We start from the raw sequence: 18699 nt of genomic DNA, 5'->3' as shown, positions 1-18699 counted from the left end.
ACAGTTGTTGGCTAATTGCTGAAAACAAGTTATAAGTAGTACAATAAACTCTGGCTATAGCAAACTCAACAGGACCAGAAAATCTGTTCATTTTATCCGAAGTTTCTTATAAACATATAGCGAACAAACTGCTTATAAACAGTATTAGTGTAGCGAACAAATTTATATAACAAACTGATTGATTGTGTCTTGAATTTGTCTTCTTGCTAAAAGTGTAGTAATAGAATAATACTTCATCAACCTGCAATTTGATGGTGGTTCTAACAAGGTGCCTGCGCGTAATGAAATAATGCACGGAGGGGCACCTTGGGTCATCAAGCTGGGAAGTCGCAATAAGACCCATAATTGTGTTGATGTGACGTTAAACCCAACAGAAACAAGAACAAAATACAATTTTATTGTTTATATTCTGTCAGTCACCTTGGTGAAGAGCTGATTATAGTTGACAGTAACTCACTAGCAAATTGATCAAGACCATCTTTTCTCCCCTTTGAAAGATATAGATGATTTGCAATACTCATTATGAAATGGCAGGAAATGCATATTGTAGAGCAAAACATATATAATTAGCAATTATTCTGTTATGTTCTCTAATAGTACTGAACTTTCAAGTGAAATATTAAACTCATATGCCATTTATGTTGACGGATTATAAAAATGTCAATTCCTGTAAGACTAAGCTTTTTATGGGACAACTTTTTATCACATCATAACTTTGTAATAGCATCATACTGATTTCAGTTGTACATAGTAATTATGTTTCGTACAGTGCAAAATAACGAGCTTTTATTTTCATAGTCCAAGTTTAATATGGAATTTATCCACTAGTTTGTACTGATATTAGTTAAGAATGTTTCATGCTGTGGGTGCTTTAAAAAAACTGTCCATCAGTCTGTCCAGTATATTCAAATGGAAAATGTTCATGTATAGGTTATAATTGTTTCTTTTGAAATTTTGCAGTTTCAGACATATATTACAGGATTGTTTGGGATGTAATTGAATTTGATAATAAGTGTAAAAACTATTATATTCCTTTGTTTGTAGACTGATAGAGAACATCGTATATTAGGTTTGATACCTAAAATATCGCTGGAAGATAAATCAACATATACAGAATCACATACCAAAGAGTATGATACGGTCAGTAGGGTGCTTTATTATATAAATTTCTTGTTGATTTTTTGTCGGACTGTTCCTATAAATACTTAGAAATTGTCTTGAAGGTAATAATTTAGAGAAATTTAGTAATGGAACATTTGGTTTCATTTGTTCTGTTTGGTTGTTTTGGGTTTACTGCGGCCGTTTTTCAACAGTTATGTAAGGGTGGGCAGTCACTTCCTTTTGCATGACTCATTAATTACTTCTGTATCAGTCATTTGTGATATAAATAGCGCACAGCTGAACGTTAAGGTAGTTCTGCACGTTTGATAAACCGGAAGTGATGGCGTAACATCATTTATCCAGAAAACGTAGAATAATGCCTGGATTCGGCATACGGAAATGCAAATCAGTTTATGAGTTAAGGACAACCCATGAGTAAATTATTAAAATGGCACCGCTGCTATCTCTCTTAAATTAAAATGATATATTAAAACATCTTACACGTTAAATAATGCAAAATAGTGTCTTAAAATTAGCTTAAAATAGTAGGTTCGCTTTACTCATAGCCAGATATCTCAAAAATAAGCACACAGACCCATACATTTTATTTCACCAAATTATAGGCCACATGTTTATTTACGACTGTGAGAAGTTTCATTAAAATTTACATTGTAGAAAAATTTCTATTGGCAAAAATGTTAAGAAAATTGCGTTTGTCCCATAGACTCCCATTATAAAAAATTGCGTGAGGTCGAAACTTTTCAGATCAGTCTAGCAAAAAATCAAGCACACGACCCTATCTTTTTTATTTGCTGAATTTTCTTAATATATTCGAAAGTTTTGAAAAATCAGAGTTTAATCAAATTCTACATTGAAGAAAAAATTTTGATCCTAACGTGTAGAACTACCTGAATATATGTGATTTTAAGATATTGAGATTTGCATGAAGAAATAGAAAAGACTTGTGGGTAGTAACACTTTTCATAAGACTGCTTGCATATTTCTCAAATTTTTATTACATATGTATTCTCAAGGAATGAATCATATACATATTACATTGAAATGATATCCAACAAACAATAGCTGGTGTGATTCTCAATTCCGTTTTTGAAAATGTGTATATTATAATATTCCATACATACCAATGCTTTATGATATTGATTGTGTGTGTATATCTTATCTTCAGATGGCATTCAAGTATCTGTCATGGTTATTGTTTCCTATGCTTGCCTGTTATGCCGTGTACTCTATTGTATATGTGGAACAGAAGGGCTGGTATTCCTGGGTACTCAACATGATGTATGGTTTCCTACTTACATTCGGTAAGTGTATTTTGTGAGAGTAGTTCACAGTTTTATTTGAAATATGACTGACCTCTGTGTAAAGTGGCATTCTCAGAAACAAAATTGTATGAGGAATGTTTCATTATTGGACATTTTCATGTACATTGAAGAGGACTTGACTTTTTCTCAAGGGTACTTCTAAATTTGAATAAATATTCATATTGAGACTTTAAACTATCATCATTTTAATTTTTTTATTGTGCCTTTTGCCAGGCTAGAGATATTGATACAAAATAAAAGAGTAGATAAGATTTATGGTGAGCATTTTATCATTTGAACAGACAGTAAAGTGTATAAACTGCAATGCAGGCGGGGAATAGTTTGTTAATAACTTTATTGTACAGTACATTTCTACATACAAATATATGTACAGTTACGTTACACAGTGGAATTGAAATAGCAATATCCTCTTTTCAGGTTTTATAATGATGACTCCACAGTTATTTATAAACTACAAGCTGAAGTCTGTGGCCCATCTGCCATGGAGAATGTTGACTTACAAAGCTCTCAATACTTTCATAGATGATATATTTGCTTTTGTGATAAAAATGCCAACTCTGTACAGGATAGGCTGCTTAAGAGATGGTAAGTGTTTATTTGGTTAATATTCTTGCTAGTTTACAGTTGTTTAACAAAGGTTTTACTTAATGAAATGTCTGTGGTCTGAAAATTAGGCCATCATAAAGAAATGGAACATATTTCACAGTGCTGGTGAAAAATATAAAAATTTCTGAAAACATTCCCTCAGAGGATATATGTCAAATATTGATCTCTTTATTGAGAATAGAATTGTCAATTCTTCTGTTTCCTTGACATTGTGGAAGCCCTGTTTACTACTCTACACTGTTTTTACACTTGCATAGTTCAAATTATGTTAGTTGGAAATACGACATAGATATACAGTAGGGTTAGTTTACGAAAAGACTTATGCATCTGTCTATGCTCAAGTGATTTCAAAGGCGATAACTTTTTGCATGGATATCTTAACACAACATTCTACTGCCTTTGATATTTAATGTCAAGCTTAAAGTGTATATTTTTATGTAAGAAAAGAATAGAATTACAAATAAATTAGAAATACAAAATTTTCGTGTTTTCAGATGTGATATTTTTCATCTTCCTGTATCAGAGGTATATTTACAAAATAGACCCAAAGAGAGTGAATGAGTACGGAACCAGTCAAGAAATGTTTGAAGAAAATGATGCTAACACTCAAAGTGTTCAGGGTGCAGAGGAAAACCATATTGATAAAATAGAAGATTCCGATAAATCTCCAGAAGCTGCAGAAGAACAAGAAAAACCTGCTCCTCCAAAATCTATACAAGAGAAAAAGAATGACTAGTCTTTTATTTTACATTTCTGAATTTGTTTATCTCACCTGAAATTTTTTCAGGTTAAGCTATGTATATAAGTGGATGGTCTGGTGGCCAGCATTTTTACATAAAGATCTCTGAAAGTACTGGTCAGAATTTCACCAAACCAGCTCTGCAGCATCCTGGATTGGACTGCTTTCAGTTCTATTTTTCAAGTGATCCTACTTGACTTAATTCATTAAAGGTTTACTAGAGCTAAAAAACGAATAAAAAAATACAACCTTTAAATGTCTCTTCTTTAGCTGGTTAATGGAACTTCACCAAAATTGTATGTAACATTCTGGTTTGGATTGGACCTCTGTTTTATTTTTTAAATGGTTCTGTTTTGGTCCCTTTTAGAGGCCACCAAAGCCAAAATAGAACAATTCTTCTCATGAAGAAGTTAATGGATCATCAGCAAACTTGACCTGAAGCATCCTTTGATGGACCTGTCTGGTTTTTGAACAAATGGTTCTGCTTGATCCCCTTTAAGGGACCACTAGAGATAAAAATAGGAAAACTTTTTGAACAGCTTCTTCTTGTGAATTGCTCGATGGATCTTCACCAAACTTGGTTTGTAGCGTCCTTGCATATGGTTCTCTGAAGGTTGTTCAAATGTTCCTGCTTCACCCTGTTTACGGGCCACCAGAGCTAAACATAAAAAAATAAGATATGTAAAAGAAAAGCTTTTAAATGATTTCTGATGAACTGCTTGCTGCATCTCTACCAAATTTGGTCTGTAGCATCCTTCGATGAACACAATTTTTGTATTTAATGACACAATATGTTTTGATATATATTTAAGGTCAAGGCCAGTTGAGCATCTTTAAGAGTCTCATGGTATCTTGTTAAAGAACAATCTTTTGTTAAAAGAGAGTTCTACAAAGTTGATTCAACACCTATGCTGTGAGCATAGGAAAATTTGTAAATGAAATCCAGAAACTATTCCAGTCTTGTGTTTTATAAGCAGCAATTTATATCTTGTAGTAAGCAGAGTATTGTATGAACAAAAATTGTCATTTGTATGGTTTGATGTTTGTTTTGAAGGCGACTTTGCAATAGAGATTTGATTGTTGTTGTCATTTCCACTGTTAGATAGAGTCTTAGTTTTAACTATGTATATGTCAGGAGTTTTTATTTATCATATTTATCTGCCATTATATTTCTTGTTGTTACTATTGTATAGATATATTTCGCAAACTCGGGGTGCATGCATATTTTCAACAGCTATCATAAAACTTCCTTTAAAGTATTTTCTGTTAATTATTTAGGAGAAAAATGGACTGAAAACTTACAAAAGTGTAATTTCATGGGCTATCATCTGTGGAAAATTTACATGTAACACGAGTTTGTCAGTTCTGCTCACATGAGCGAAAGGCTCACTGTGAGTTATTTGTTACTGTGAGTGTTGATCCAGAAGTAATGTCACTGCGTCCATTATGCATTTATTCACTGTTATATTATTATAGAAATTTAATTAAAATGTATGCTAATTTAATTATTATTACAGATGTAAATGTTACTTTCTATGGTTGTTAGGTTTTAAATACATAGAACTAAAAAGTTCACCAAGGATCACATTTTGCTGCATGCAAAAATAGCCTTTCTTTCATAAATAGAAAAAAACAACCAGAATAGATAGTCGACAGTTTACACCAAAATAATGTTTTTAATCACTTGAAATTATAATGATGTGAAGTTGCGTCTTTTTAGCAGTCAACTGTTGAAGACTGTAGTCGAATCCTTGCAGGTTTCAGTTTGCTAATTAGAGCTTGAGCTTGTTGACAAATATATCCATTTCTGATGTTTGTAATATCAGAGATGTGTGGCAATCACTGTTGCTATGCTTTCTAAACATGTCGAAATCACAGTAAGCAATACATTTTTTACATTTTCAAAATATTTGCAGATAGATCAAGGTACTTAGGTAGACATTTTTGTTGTTTTCTTTTCATTATACACAATTTTATGGTTCCAGTGACATTAATTTGCGATCAACCCTCGTATAGATAGGTTTTCTGCAATCTGTTGTCAATAAAGTTTAGTAAATTTGGTCTGTAGCAGCCATTCATGAAGGTCATTCTTCATGAAAAAGTGTTACCTTTGTGTCTGGTACAGTTTCCAGTTGATCAGTTTGGGCTTATTGGCAGTAAAGTTTGAACTTCCTTGATGATAACCAGCTTATGTAAGCATCCACAAATTTTACCTAGAAAACTTCACCTTTTTTATCTTTAAAAAACTCGACATATTTAGGTCCCATAGAACTTCAGTATAACTGTGTATAATGCCTAAATTTTGCACCCGAAGACCAGCACATTAAATTTGATATGCATATTCACTTAGGCTTTGATGATTTTTACAATTGTTCGACATTCTGGTGAAGGGAAAGTACTCTTTGACTTTATTGTTGTTACATTGTATTTGCATAAATAAGAGTGGCTTATTTTCAATCAACAGAACTGATTTTCTGTAAATTTAATCATGTTTTAAAGAAAGAAAAATGAAATCCTATATTGTTATGATACTAATTAAGGATGGAGTATTATCAGTCTCAGATGAGGGGTGTGCATTATACATGGATGAGCAGTATACATGGGGTTCTGTGATACTTCTATGAAATTGTTACAGTTTAAGACATTAATGCAGACTAAGCTTTATTCACACTGAAAAAAGAGAGCCGGTGTTATTTTCTCATTATTTCATGAACTGTTTTAACTTAGCATCTTGAGGTTTCTACGACTTAGAAGTGGTACAGTTATAAAAGTTTAATCTAAAACTCTAGAAAAGATTTAGAAAATTTGTTTTAATTTGATGATTATTTCTTACACAGGGAAACAGGTAAATTCTTTAATTATTTTTTTCCACATCATAATCTAGCTTTCACATGTATAATTATGTTCTACTGACTCCAGTGTATGACGCTGTGCCAACTTGATTTTTCAGTTTTATTATTTCACCTGCATGTGTATATATAAACCAGTGTTATTTAGAATAGCATAATAATGTTGACGGCTTTTAGAAAAGTGAGCTTTATAGGTTTTTTTTTACATTTGGAACCAACTTTTTTTCTACAAGTTTGTACCTTTTATGTAGTTTAGATGATGACCCTGTGAATGATTACTGAATGTTTATATTTTCTGTGAAAAATTCCTTAAAATGTTTTTGAAACAGTTATTTTTCTAGACAATCAGGGTTCGTACTGCCATAGCAATGATTTGGCCTCTTCCCAGGGTAAAGTTTGTTTGATGATTTCCTTTGTGACTACTAGGGGTGAGATGGATAAAATTGCGAGATCTAATTAATTGTAACTTTCTATATTGCCGAATATGGTTAATGTAACCCTGTGCAGTACTGATTGCGGTGTGGATTTAACTGTTTAGGCTTGTTTCATACTGTCAGAAACTATACATTGACCACCACTTGCAAATCAGTAAGTACTTGGTAGAAATATGCACATGATAGATTAATGGAGATATTTGGAGAAAATTGAAACATTATCTTCCAGGACTTCAGTAAACAGACAGTGCAGCTTCTGTACATCCATAAATTAATAAAACCTTGCTTGCATCTTATGTCATTATGATATTTTATACTCTACTAAAGTTTTCATGTTAGATAATTTGAAATCAGTGTGGATGGAGTCCATTTAAATGAATAATTTATATAATCAGAATTGTACCAAAAGTTTACAGCATGAAGCAAACTGACAAACATCAACATTTGTTGTTTTCAAGGAATTTGATCTAGCTGTTTATAAGAATTTTACCTACCTTTGAAAAGATGTGTTCTCTTTCTTAGATGTAATCAGAATTATTACAGTGCACAATTTGATGTTACATTTACTAAATAGATAAATAAATGGTTACAGTATGCTTCCATAAATCAATGTAGTGGTTCTTACTTTGTTGATAAGTACAAATTTTTATGAAAATACGTCCGAAGTATCTGTCAGGTAAGGACAAATATAAAAGTTAGACGTTCATGCTCAGAAGCCTGTATTGAAATGAATCTATTTCAGTTACTGAACTATGTTGAAAAACATAGATTTATATTTCTTTGTTCTGAAATTGTGTTTTGCTTGAAGAGTTTTTCCAAAAAATAGATGAGCTAAATGTTTCAACTTCAATATATTTTTGCCTTTAAAACTTGGGCCCATGTTTATAAAACATTTTTCCATCTCAACTATAACTTAAGGTTGACTGACCATCACTTCTGAATAGTCACTTGGAAATTTATCAAAATTTAATTTTAAACATGCAGTTTAGGTGTAAATGACAAAGTTTCATTATCAAACTCAGAAGAGACTGAAAATGTTTTGTAAACATGCGGCCAGTTTATTAGGTCTACACAAACTGACAGGGTGATGAAATTTTCAAACTCATGAGGTGATCTTAAATTTTTACATTATTGTTGAATTTAACAACACATACTTTGAAAACTATCACAATTCTAGTACCCTAAAAAGCCTCTGTAATTTTCATAACTGTTTAAGATATTTTGCAGGTACATAAGAAACAGTACCAAGATATATATTGTTTTTATGCATTAAACTGCTAGTTGACGTTAGATTTTATACTTAAAAGCCACTTGGTAGAATGTTAATGCTAATCAGTGCAGGAATGTTGTGATGTTGATATTGAATGCAATTGAGAAAATCTGAAAATGCCAAAAAATAAGCCAATTTTTGTATAGCGTAGAAAATCATTCATTTCTGAGTAATTTGTAAACTTTGAAATGCTCGATACTCAATATTAAATGTAAAAGTGTCACTGGACTTTGTGTTGTTAGTTTAATACTACAGTCCTACTATAAGCATATGAAATGAGCTGTTTGTATAGCATGGCATAGCTATGGAGCACCATACACTGCAACAACTCGTACAAAGCTTAAATTGAATATTAAGGACACGGCTAGGTGTTGCCAAAGTTTTGTTATCCCCTGCTGATGAAATCGGGTGGGGGGTATTGAAATGGCATTGTCCGTCCGTGTGTGCGTCTGTCCGCAGATAAAATGTCATAAAACTTGAAATAAACATGAACCAACATACTGCTATGATGCCCGTCAAGATTTTTTTTTTGGATTGGTCAATTTCCCTTAGAGTTATTGCCCTTGAGGCGGGGAATACCAATTGATTGAATTTGCTTGTTATAGATTATAGACTGGTTCCTAGCATAAGCTGGTCCAAAGCCAGTTCTGTGTAGATATAGACTGGTTCCTAGCATAAGCTGGTCCAAAGCCAGTTCTATGTAGAATTGAAACTGAAGATACAACAATAAAGATGCTTCGTGACCACAAGGTCAATCATACAACATTTATTGGCATTGAAGATGGTAATGTCACGGTATAGAACTTGTATATTTAAACTGGGAGAAAGTGTGTAGGCTGCCAGGTCTACTCGTGAATTATTTACGTTGGGCGTCAAATGTAACAGGCTGAAAATACTAAAGGCCTGACCGGGAATCGAACTCAAGACCTCTCACACCTAAGGCGGACACTACTATGTCCTATAAAAGCTAGCGCAATAGCAATGAAGTATAAGTGCACCCTTATACTCCACCCTACTATATACACCCCCTCCATTTTAGAATTCGTCCTCGAATTCTAGGAGTTTGAACCTCTGTGGGACATTCCAAGGTGTCCATTCATATCTACTCGTGAGTTATTTACGTTGGGCGCCAAATGTAACAGGCTGAAAATACTAAATGCCTGACCGGGATTCGAACCGAAGATCTCTCACACCTAAGGCAGACACTCTAGCACGTCACTATAAAAGCTAGCTCAATAGCAAGGAAGTATAAGTGCACTGTTATACTCCACCCTACTACAGTAGCACGGCTACTCTAAAATGATTTATAAGTCTTGGGTGGAAACCAGTTTTAGGGACTATAGCTTTACACCTCGTCTGTCAGTCATGTTCTTTTCCAGTAAATAAATGACAAGCATGGATGGATAATCAAATCAATTTGCACAAACACACCATAACAAGATGATGTATTGTGCACATGGTCCAGATCCCTAGCTCAAAGTTCAAGGTCATTGTGGTCAGATTTTCAGCTGGACAATACGAGCCATGGAGAGCTATTCTATGTGCCATTGTATCCATGTCCAAAGTTTTGATGCACTTCCTTTTTATGCTCCTGGTGTCCAAGACTAGGGAGGCATACAGTGTCTGAACTGTCCATTATGCCATCACATTTTCTCATGTGTATATCTCCTACAGTTTCCATATAACTTAAATGAAACTTGGTATATGTCATCAACATGAAGGGGAAATGCAAATATTATTGGACTTTATGTCAGATTATTATGATACGCCCGAAGGGACGTATTATGTAATAACCCTTGTGTCAGTCGGTCTGTCCATTAGCAATTTTGTGTCCGCTCTGTAACTCTTGAACCCCTTGAAGGATTTCAAAGAAACTCTACACAAATGTTCACCACACCGAGACGACGTGCAGAGTGCATGTTTTGGATGTCTCGCTTCAAGGTCAAGGTCACACTTAGCTGTCAAATGTCATAACAGTTTGTTTCGTGTCCATTCTGTAACTCTTAAACTGCTTGAAGGATTTCAAAGAAACTTGGTACAAATGTTCACCACAACAAGACGACGTGCAGAGCGCATGTTTCGAATGACTTGCTCCAAGGTCAAGGTCACACTTAGGGGTCAAAGGTCATATATGACTGCTTTGTGTATATTGCTCTGCATTGCAGTGCTCGTGTTTTTATTTGGCAGATTCCTTTTTAGCTCACCTGTCACATAGTGACAGGGTGAGCTTTTGTGATCGCCCTTCGTCTGTCGTCCGTCCACAATTTCTTGTCTGCAAGATAGAGGTTTCATTTATGATTTTATTTTAACCAAACTTGCACACAACTTGTATCACCATAAGATCTCGGTTCCTTTCTTGAACTGGCCAGATTCCATTATGGGTTCCAGAGTTATGGCCCCTGAAAGGGCCAAAATTAGCTATTTTGACCTTGTCTGCACAATAGCAGCTTCATTTCGTGGGCTGAGCGCGAAACTATTGTAACTGTATATGAATAAAGAACAAGATACAATAGTTTCGCCCTCAGCCCTCGATTTATGATTTGATTTTTACCAGACTTGCACACAACTTGTATCACCATAAGATCTCGGTTCCTTTCTTGAACTGGCCAGATTCCATTATGGGTTCCAGAGTTATGGCCCCTGAAAGGGCCAAAATTAGCTATTTTGACCTTGTCTGCACAATAGCAGCTTCATTTATGATTTGATTTTAACCAAACTGGCATACAACTTGTATCACCATAAGATCGTGGTTCCTTTCTTGAACTGGTGAGATTCGATTATGGGTTCCAGAATTATGGCCCCTGAAAGGGCCAAAATCAGCTATTTTGACCTTGTCTGCACAGTAGCAGCTTTATTTATGATTTGATTTTAACCAAACTGGCATACAACTTGTATCACCATAAGATCGTGGTTCCTTTCTTGAACTGGCAAGATTTGATTATGGGTTCCAGAGTTATGGCCCCTGAAAGGGCCAAAATTAGCTATTTTGACCTTGTCTGCATAATAGCAGCTTCATTTTTGATTTGATTTTAACCAAACTTGCACACAACTTTTATCACCACAAGATCTTGGTTCCTTTCTTGAACTGGCCAGATTTCTTATGGGTTCCAGAGTTATGGCCCCTTAAAGGTTCAAAATTGGCTATTTTGGCTTTTGCAGCCATATAGAGACTTCATTTATGGTTTTATTTGATACAAACTTCCAAAATAACTTCAACAACAATAATTCTTGGATTCCATGACAAATCAGATCCAAGCGTAGGTTCAGAGTTATTTTATATCTGATTACCTCCCCTGATTGTAATCAAAATGGATTTATATCAGTAAGTACTTATAGTACTTATTTGAAATTTCATTATTGTCATTAGTTGGACTGGGCCAATCAGGGTAGATAACTATTGACTGATTTTATGTCAAATTACCTCCCTTTATTTCAAATTAAAATGGGTATATCTCCGTAACTAATGAAGATACTGATCTGAAATTTCATTTATGTCAACAGATTTATTTGGCAGATCCTTCTTTTCTTCACTTACAATAATTTTTTTTTTAATTACTTCCCTTTTACGTTACTATAAATAGCTTATTTTTAGTAACTTTTTTATTATTGGCCGTAGGGAAAAACCGAGACCACTTTTCTGTGGTACAACATGGATGGTACCTCCAATTTGTAGGTGTATTTTGACATATCTGTACCTTGTATGAATTTTTTTTTCTTTTTGGTTAAATTTCTTCCCTTTGTTGTTACTGTCCTTTGGACTTAGATATTTTTTCTGAGGACCTTCTTGTCAAGTGCAATGATAACAGGTGAGCGGTATATGGCCATCATGGCCCTCTTGTTTGTTCACTTACAATAAAAAAAATTTGAATTACTTCCCTTTTATGTTACTATAAATAGCTTATTTTGAAACCTTTTTTTACTATTGGCCATAGGGAAAAACCGAGACCACTTTTCTGTGGAACAACATGGATGGTACCTCCAATTTTTAGGTGTTTTTGACATACCTGTACCTGGTAAAGATTTTTTTGTGGGCTTAGAATTTTTTATGGAATTTCTTCCCTTTGTTGTTCCTGTCCTGTCCAGTCAAGTTATTTTAACTTGCTCCCATCATCTGATGTAACCCTATGGGTGTATATTGCCCCACTTGGCAGAGCTCTTGTTTTTGGACTTGCTGCTTTCATTTTTTGACTCTTGAGATTTTACTACTACATCAGAACATTGTGTACTCCACTCCTACAGTTTCCATACAATGAAAATGAAACTTGGTTTTCAACGACATGCGCATATTGTCGGAACTTCCATGTCCAGTAAATATTTTTCTAATTTATGCCAATTCCTTTGACTTAACAGTATCATAACTACACTTAACAAATCTAACACAACATGTAGTTTCCAAGTCTCAAATAGTATCCAAGGTACTGGTCTGAACAGACAATTATTTGAATAAAATTTTATGACTACCATTACTTGGAAATTTTGGTTTTTATTCCAAAATGCATGATGCTTGTCACCTGAATCTTCATGATGTATGCCTATACATAAATCCTATTTAAGCTGGAAGCTGAATTACAATGAGAACAATACACTTTTGTTAATGTTGAAGCTCTGCATGATGAAAACACTGTATAGCATTTTCCTTATCAAAAAAAAACAGTCCATTTACAATTTACTAATATTCCAACAACTTGGCTACAAGACTTCAGGGAATAATATCAACATTTTTATGCCCCCGAAGGGACTTCGGAGGCATATGGTTTTTGAACCGTCTGTCGGTCTGTCTGCAATTTTTGTGTCCGGTCCATATCTTTGTCATCCATGGAGGGATTTTCAAATAACTTGGCATGAATGTGTACCACAGTAAGACGATGTGTGGCGCGCAAGACCCAGGTCCGTAGCTCAAAGGTCAAGGTCACACTTAGACGTTAAAGGTCATATTTCATGATAGTGCATTGATGGGTGTGTCCGGTCCATATCTTTGTCATTCATGCATGGATTTTAAAATAACTACTCATGAATGTGTGGCACAGTAAGACGACGTGTCGCGCACAAGACCCAGGTCCGTAGGTCAAAGGTCCTAAACTCTAACATCGGCCATAACTATTCGTTCAAAGTGCCATCGGGGGCATGTGTCATCCTATGGAGACAGCTCTTGTTTTTTATGAAAATGTGGAATTTTTAAATGCATTAATGAAGCTTAATGACTCGGGTTGAATAATTTTAATTTGTATTGGATCGTTGTATTGTTTTATGTATTGAAGCGCTTGCTCTGATTCTAATATCAGCATCAGCCATGTATAGTTTGAACAAGATTGTTTATTTCCACAAGGCTGATTATTGCATCTCGAGGACAGGATCAAAATCTTAATGTCTTTAATAGTACAATTTTAACATCTTTTCATTTATCAGTGAACAACATAAAAATGAATTTAATATAAACTGTGTTTTTAAAATAAAAAAATATTGAAAATATTTTTTGTTCATCATTTCAATCCTATAGACATGTTCATGTGATTGATTCTAGTCCATCACCAAGTTGTTCGAACATTCAGTCATTTTGGCATATAGCAAAAACTAGCCTGACACTACTTACTTTTGTGTCCCCCTAAAGTTTTTAGGGTACCACTTAGATTTGCTTCGTCTAGATGTTTATCTGTCAGAATTTGCATCATGTTTGCAAGTCATAAACTTTCAGAATGTTGTTCAGTAAGTGAAGCAGCACCCCCTATGATTTTATTTGGGATTTACCACCTCCAACACACATGCCCCACACACAAAATAAAAATGAAAAAGGATTTTTCTTTACGTCTGCAGTTTCTTTTATGTTCTGTTTGTTGATAATTTTAGTATGCTTAAGCAACCCCCACTCCAAGGTGATAGCCTTGAGCAAAAAACAGTAGTGTCCTATTGGCACAAAGCTAGTTTGAAGAAGGCAACATTGTTCGACAGTAACTTTTTGGGAAAGAGTCACCAAAAGAAAACTTCAGTGTAATTATTTTGAAATTTGGATGAGAAGCTTTTCAAGTTTTATCTATACTGTAGAGATAGACCCTAAAATTTTCATTGATAGAAATACATTAAATAAAGTCTAGAAATTGATTTCCAAGTCCTTGAAATTAACAAAAATGATTTCACAAATGTGCAATGTATGTCAACTCTTGCCTTGGGCTAGTATTTAAAGCAGAGATATCTACTAGTTTACTTCCCTTGCAATTACACAATAGAGCGGAAAACGAAAACGGTTTAAGACACAATATCATACTTTTTTGCACAACAAAATCATTTAAGATTTATTCATATGTGTTTGATTTACCCCTCAAAGACTGGTTCCTATGATTTTGTCAACTTACTTATGGTAAAAAATTAACTTTTAACAAGCCGATAATAAAATGAAATACCAGTAAGTATTTTATAGTGCAGATAATACAGTTTTGCTTGTATCAAAATGTCACAATAGAAGCACTATTGTAATACAGAACACCTGGTAGGATTAGTAAGGTGCAATTATATTGATCTCTATTTCCTATGCCTATATACTGTTTTCATTTATAGAGGAATGCAAGCAAGCCCTTTAGTGTCCGTGTTTTTTTGCAGAATCAAAATAGTTCTAATAGATTGTGGCTGAAGATCACCGAAGGATCATTTGTATGAAATTACTACAGTCTTCACTATATAATTATGTACAGGAAAAAAGGGGACATGTCCATGATTTTGTTGAGTCAGTATGTTTTTGTATAATCTCTTTAGAGAACAACCCTCAGGAACATTTTAATGTCAGAAATGCAGTTTAGACTTTGAAGAGTTTTCTACTTTTCTCTCTGGTCACTCTGTGTGCAGGCATGCAAAACCTTAAGGTAGTTAATTCTGCATGTTTGATAAACCGGAAGTACTGGGGTAAGGTTATTTATCCACATAATGTAGAATAAAACCTGGACTCGGTATACGGAAACAAAAATCAGTAATGGTAATCTGTGAGTAAAGATATTAAAACCACAACATTACTAATGTTTTATATAAGGTCTTAAAATTAACCTGAAATGTGCAAGTCTCTTGTCCTTAGCAAGTATCTCGAAAACGCACCTAGGCCTATACATTACCAAACGGCAGCACAGAGAATTAAAGAAGCAAGGACGAAATTAATAAAATAGATAATTATGATTTCTTTAGAATGATAAAGAACTGAAAATCAAATAATCAGATAGACAATAATAAGCACAAATATGCTTCACACTAATTACTCGTGAGGTTTGTTGAAATTCAGCATAATTGTATGTAGCAAGTAGTGTAAGCACTGTAAAATATGATACATCAAGGCCTTTAACTTTGCTGAAAATCACTGAAGCAGAATATGCCAATAATATGCATAATAAGACTTGACACTGATCACTCTTGTAAGGTTTGGTGGAAATCTGCCCTATTAAATAGGAGAAGTCCCTACAACATCATTAAATTTGACAAATCAAGGGCCACAACTCTGCTGGAAAACATCAAACTGGAAAATGCTAATGATATGCACAACTAGGCTTGGCAATGATCTCTCTGGTGAAGTTTGGTGAAATCCCTCCTTGTGGAGTAGTTGCACTGACAAAGTAAAAAAGACCAATCAAGGGCCATAACACTGAAAATCAACCACAACATGCCGACAATATACATAATGAGGCTTGGTACTGATAATGCCTGCAAGAATTTGTGGAATTCCACCCAATAATTTAAGAGAAGTGGCCAAAACATCATAATATTGAGTGAATCAAAGGCCGTAACCCAGCTGAAAATCATCAAACCGTAAAATGGAAAATGCCAAAACTTTGCACAATGATGCTTGGCACTGATCATGCCTGTGAGATTTGGTGGAAATCCACCCAATAATTTTAAGTGGCCAAAACATAACATTTGATGAATCAAGGATCAAAACTCTGCTGAAAATCATCAAACCAGAAAATGCCAACAATATGCACAAATAGGCTTTGTAATGATTGCTCCTGGGAAGTTTGGTGTAAATCACCCACTGGTGTTAGAGTTACATGGTCAAACAACACTAAATCAACATGTCTACCCCTATACATGTCAGAGACATAACTAGAACTGTCACAGGAGTGACTCATACCCCCACCATATGGTCTTGTCACAGAAGAATGGCAACCATAAGAAATTTTAAAAATACTTAGTCTTTGGAGTACTTCATCCTGGGCTTCCACATATAAGTAATACTAGTATAATACTAGTATAGTAATACTAGTAAATATAAAAAATCTCTATTAGAGATACACTAAAAGTGAATACAAAAAAGTGTCTTACCGACCCATGTTACCACAGAAAAATGTACTTACTTTTTACATAGGACTTATAATAAAAAAGTTAGAAAAATACCTAAATTATTGAAAATATAAAAATAGGATTTCTAAAAATAGACTAATTCCTGGAATTTAAGGGGAAGAAACTCAGTACAAAAGTTAAAAAAGGTTACTTCCCTTTGGCTCTAAGCCAATCAGATGAGATATACCGGTAGTGAAAATACATCAAAATTAACCTTAAATTCTAGGTAAAAGGGGACACAATTCAAGAAAAATTGGTGTCAGAGTTATGCACCTTGTGTCACATGATGTGGGTGATGAGGTGGAACATCTATTTTAAGTCTGAATCAAATCCATTCAGTAGTAACTGAGATATAGTGAAAATACATCAAAATTAACCTAAAATTCTAAGTAAAAAGGGGCATAATTCATGAAAACTTGGTGTCAGAGTTATGCACCTTGTGTCACATGATGTGGGTGATGAGCTGGAACATCTATTTTAAGTTTGAATCAAATCCATTTTGTAAAAACTGAGATATAGTGAAAATACATCAAAATCAACCTTAAATTTAAAGTGAAAGGGGACATAATTCATAAAAAATTTATGTCAGAGTTAAGCACCTTATGTCACATGATCTGGGTGATGAGGTGGAACATCTATTTTAAGTCTGAATCAAATCCATTCAGTAGTAACTGAGATATAGTAAAAATACATCAAAATCAACCTTAAATTCTAAGTAAAAAGGGGCATAATTCATAAAAAATTGGTGTCAGAGTTATGCACCTTGTGTCACATGATGTGGGTGATGAGGTGGAACATCTATTTTAAGTTTGAATCAAATCCATTTAGTAATAACTGAGATATAGTGAAAATACAACAAAATTAACCTTAAATTCTAAGTAAAAGGGGACATAAATCATAAAAACTTGGCGTCAGAGTTATGCACCTTGTGTCACATGATGTGGGTGAAAAGGTGGAACATGGTTTTTAAGTTTGAATCAAATCCATTTGGTAATAACTGAGATAATAGATTTCGGGACGCAACGGGACGCGAAGCGACAAAACTGACTCCTATATACCCCCCTCAAACATGTTTGGTGGGGGTATAATTATGTAACAAGAGCTGTCTGTAAGAAGCGCGCTCCACTATTCGACGATTTGACAGTAAAATGAATTGATGTCTCTTATTAATAAGAGACTTAATTTAAAGGGAAGACACACAAAGATATAAAAAGACCCAATTACTAAGAGGGGTTAAAGGTAAATTATGGAATGGGAATATACCGACATTCTTTATTTTGATGGAACTAAATTATATCAGAAAAAAAACAGTCCAAGAAACTACATGCACATAAAATATTAAAGAATTTGCTAACTAAAATAATACTGCAATTTATGTTTTATCTATTTTTATTTTATTTTATTTATTTATTAATTTTATTATAAATGGTGATAAAGATGAATTTTAAGTTTCAAGTCATTATCTTATATTGTACTAACGTTATATCCAGAAAGCGAATATTGCCAAAAAACCTTTAAATATGAAAGGGGCATAATTCTGTCAAAATACAATTAAGAGTTATGGGGATTGTAACTACACATGCAGATGATAATTATAAAGAAATACGTTTAATTTCAGTCATTATCTTCTTAAGTACCAAAGATATGTCTATAAACGAAGCTTTCGAAAAAATTTAATACGTAAATAATTCCAAGTATAACAACTTGGTGAACTTGACCTTGGGTATAATGGGCCAATCCCCGGCACATATTTTGTTTGTATGCTGGACAGTGTTTATTTGAAGTTACAGTAAGATATAAGCAATAGTAACAAAGATATGACAGAAAAACAAAGGTTGACAAAAAACTTTAACCTTAAAAATAACCGAAGTATAACGCCTTGGTGACCTTGACCTTGGGTATAATAGGCCAAGCCCCTGCACATACTTGTTTGCATGCTGAACAATGTTAATGTGAAGTTACAGTAAGATATAAGCAACAGTAACAAAGATATGACAGAAAAACAAAGGTTGACAAAAAACTTTAACCTTAAAAATAACCGAAGTAT

General features: G+C 33.9%; 1 protein-coding gene across 1 annotated transcript in view; it reads left to right on the top strand.

The window, feature by feature from the left end:
• LOC123545158 (putative lipid scramblase CLPTM1) overlaps nucleotides 1–8565 on the top strand; it is a 31278-nt gene extending 22713 nt beyond the window's left edge. The window contains exons 11-14 of the mRNA XM_045331470.2: nucleotides 1045–1140; nucleotides 2288–2423; nucleotides 2862–3029; nucleotides 3545–8565. Of these exons, the coding sequence (XP_045187405.2) occupies nucleotides 1045–1140; nucleotides 2288–2423; nucleotides 2862–3029; nucleotides 3545–3786 (642 nt within the window). The 3' untranslated portion in view covers nucleotides 3787–8565. The remainder of the gene's footprint in view (nucleotides 1–1044; nucleotides 1141–2287; nucleotides 2424–2861; nucleotides 3030–3544) is intronic.
• The last annotated feature ends 10134 nt before the right edge of the window (nucleotides 8566–18699 follow it).

The sequence above is a fragment of the Mercenaria mercenaria genome, chromosome 1 (assembly GCF_021730395.1).
Source record: "Mercenaria mercenaria strain notata chromosome 1, MADL_Memer_1, whole genome shotgun sequence".
NCBI lineage: Eukaryota > Metazoa > Mollusca > Bivalvia > Venerida > Veneridae > Mercenaria > Mercenaria mercenaria.
Note: the sequence above shows the minus strand (reverse complement) of the source record. Positions and strands in the feature narration are given on the sequence as shown.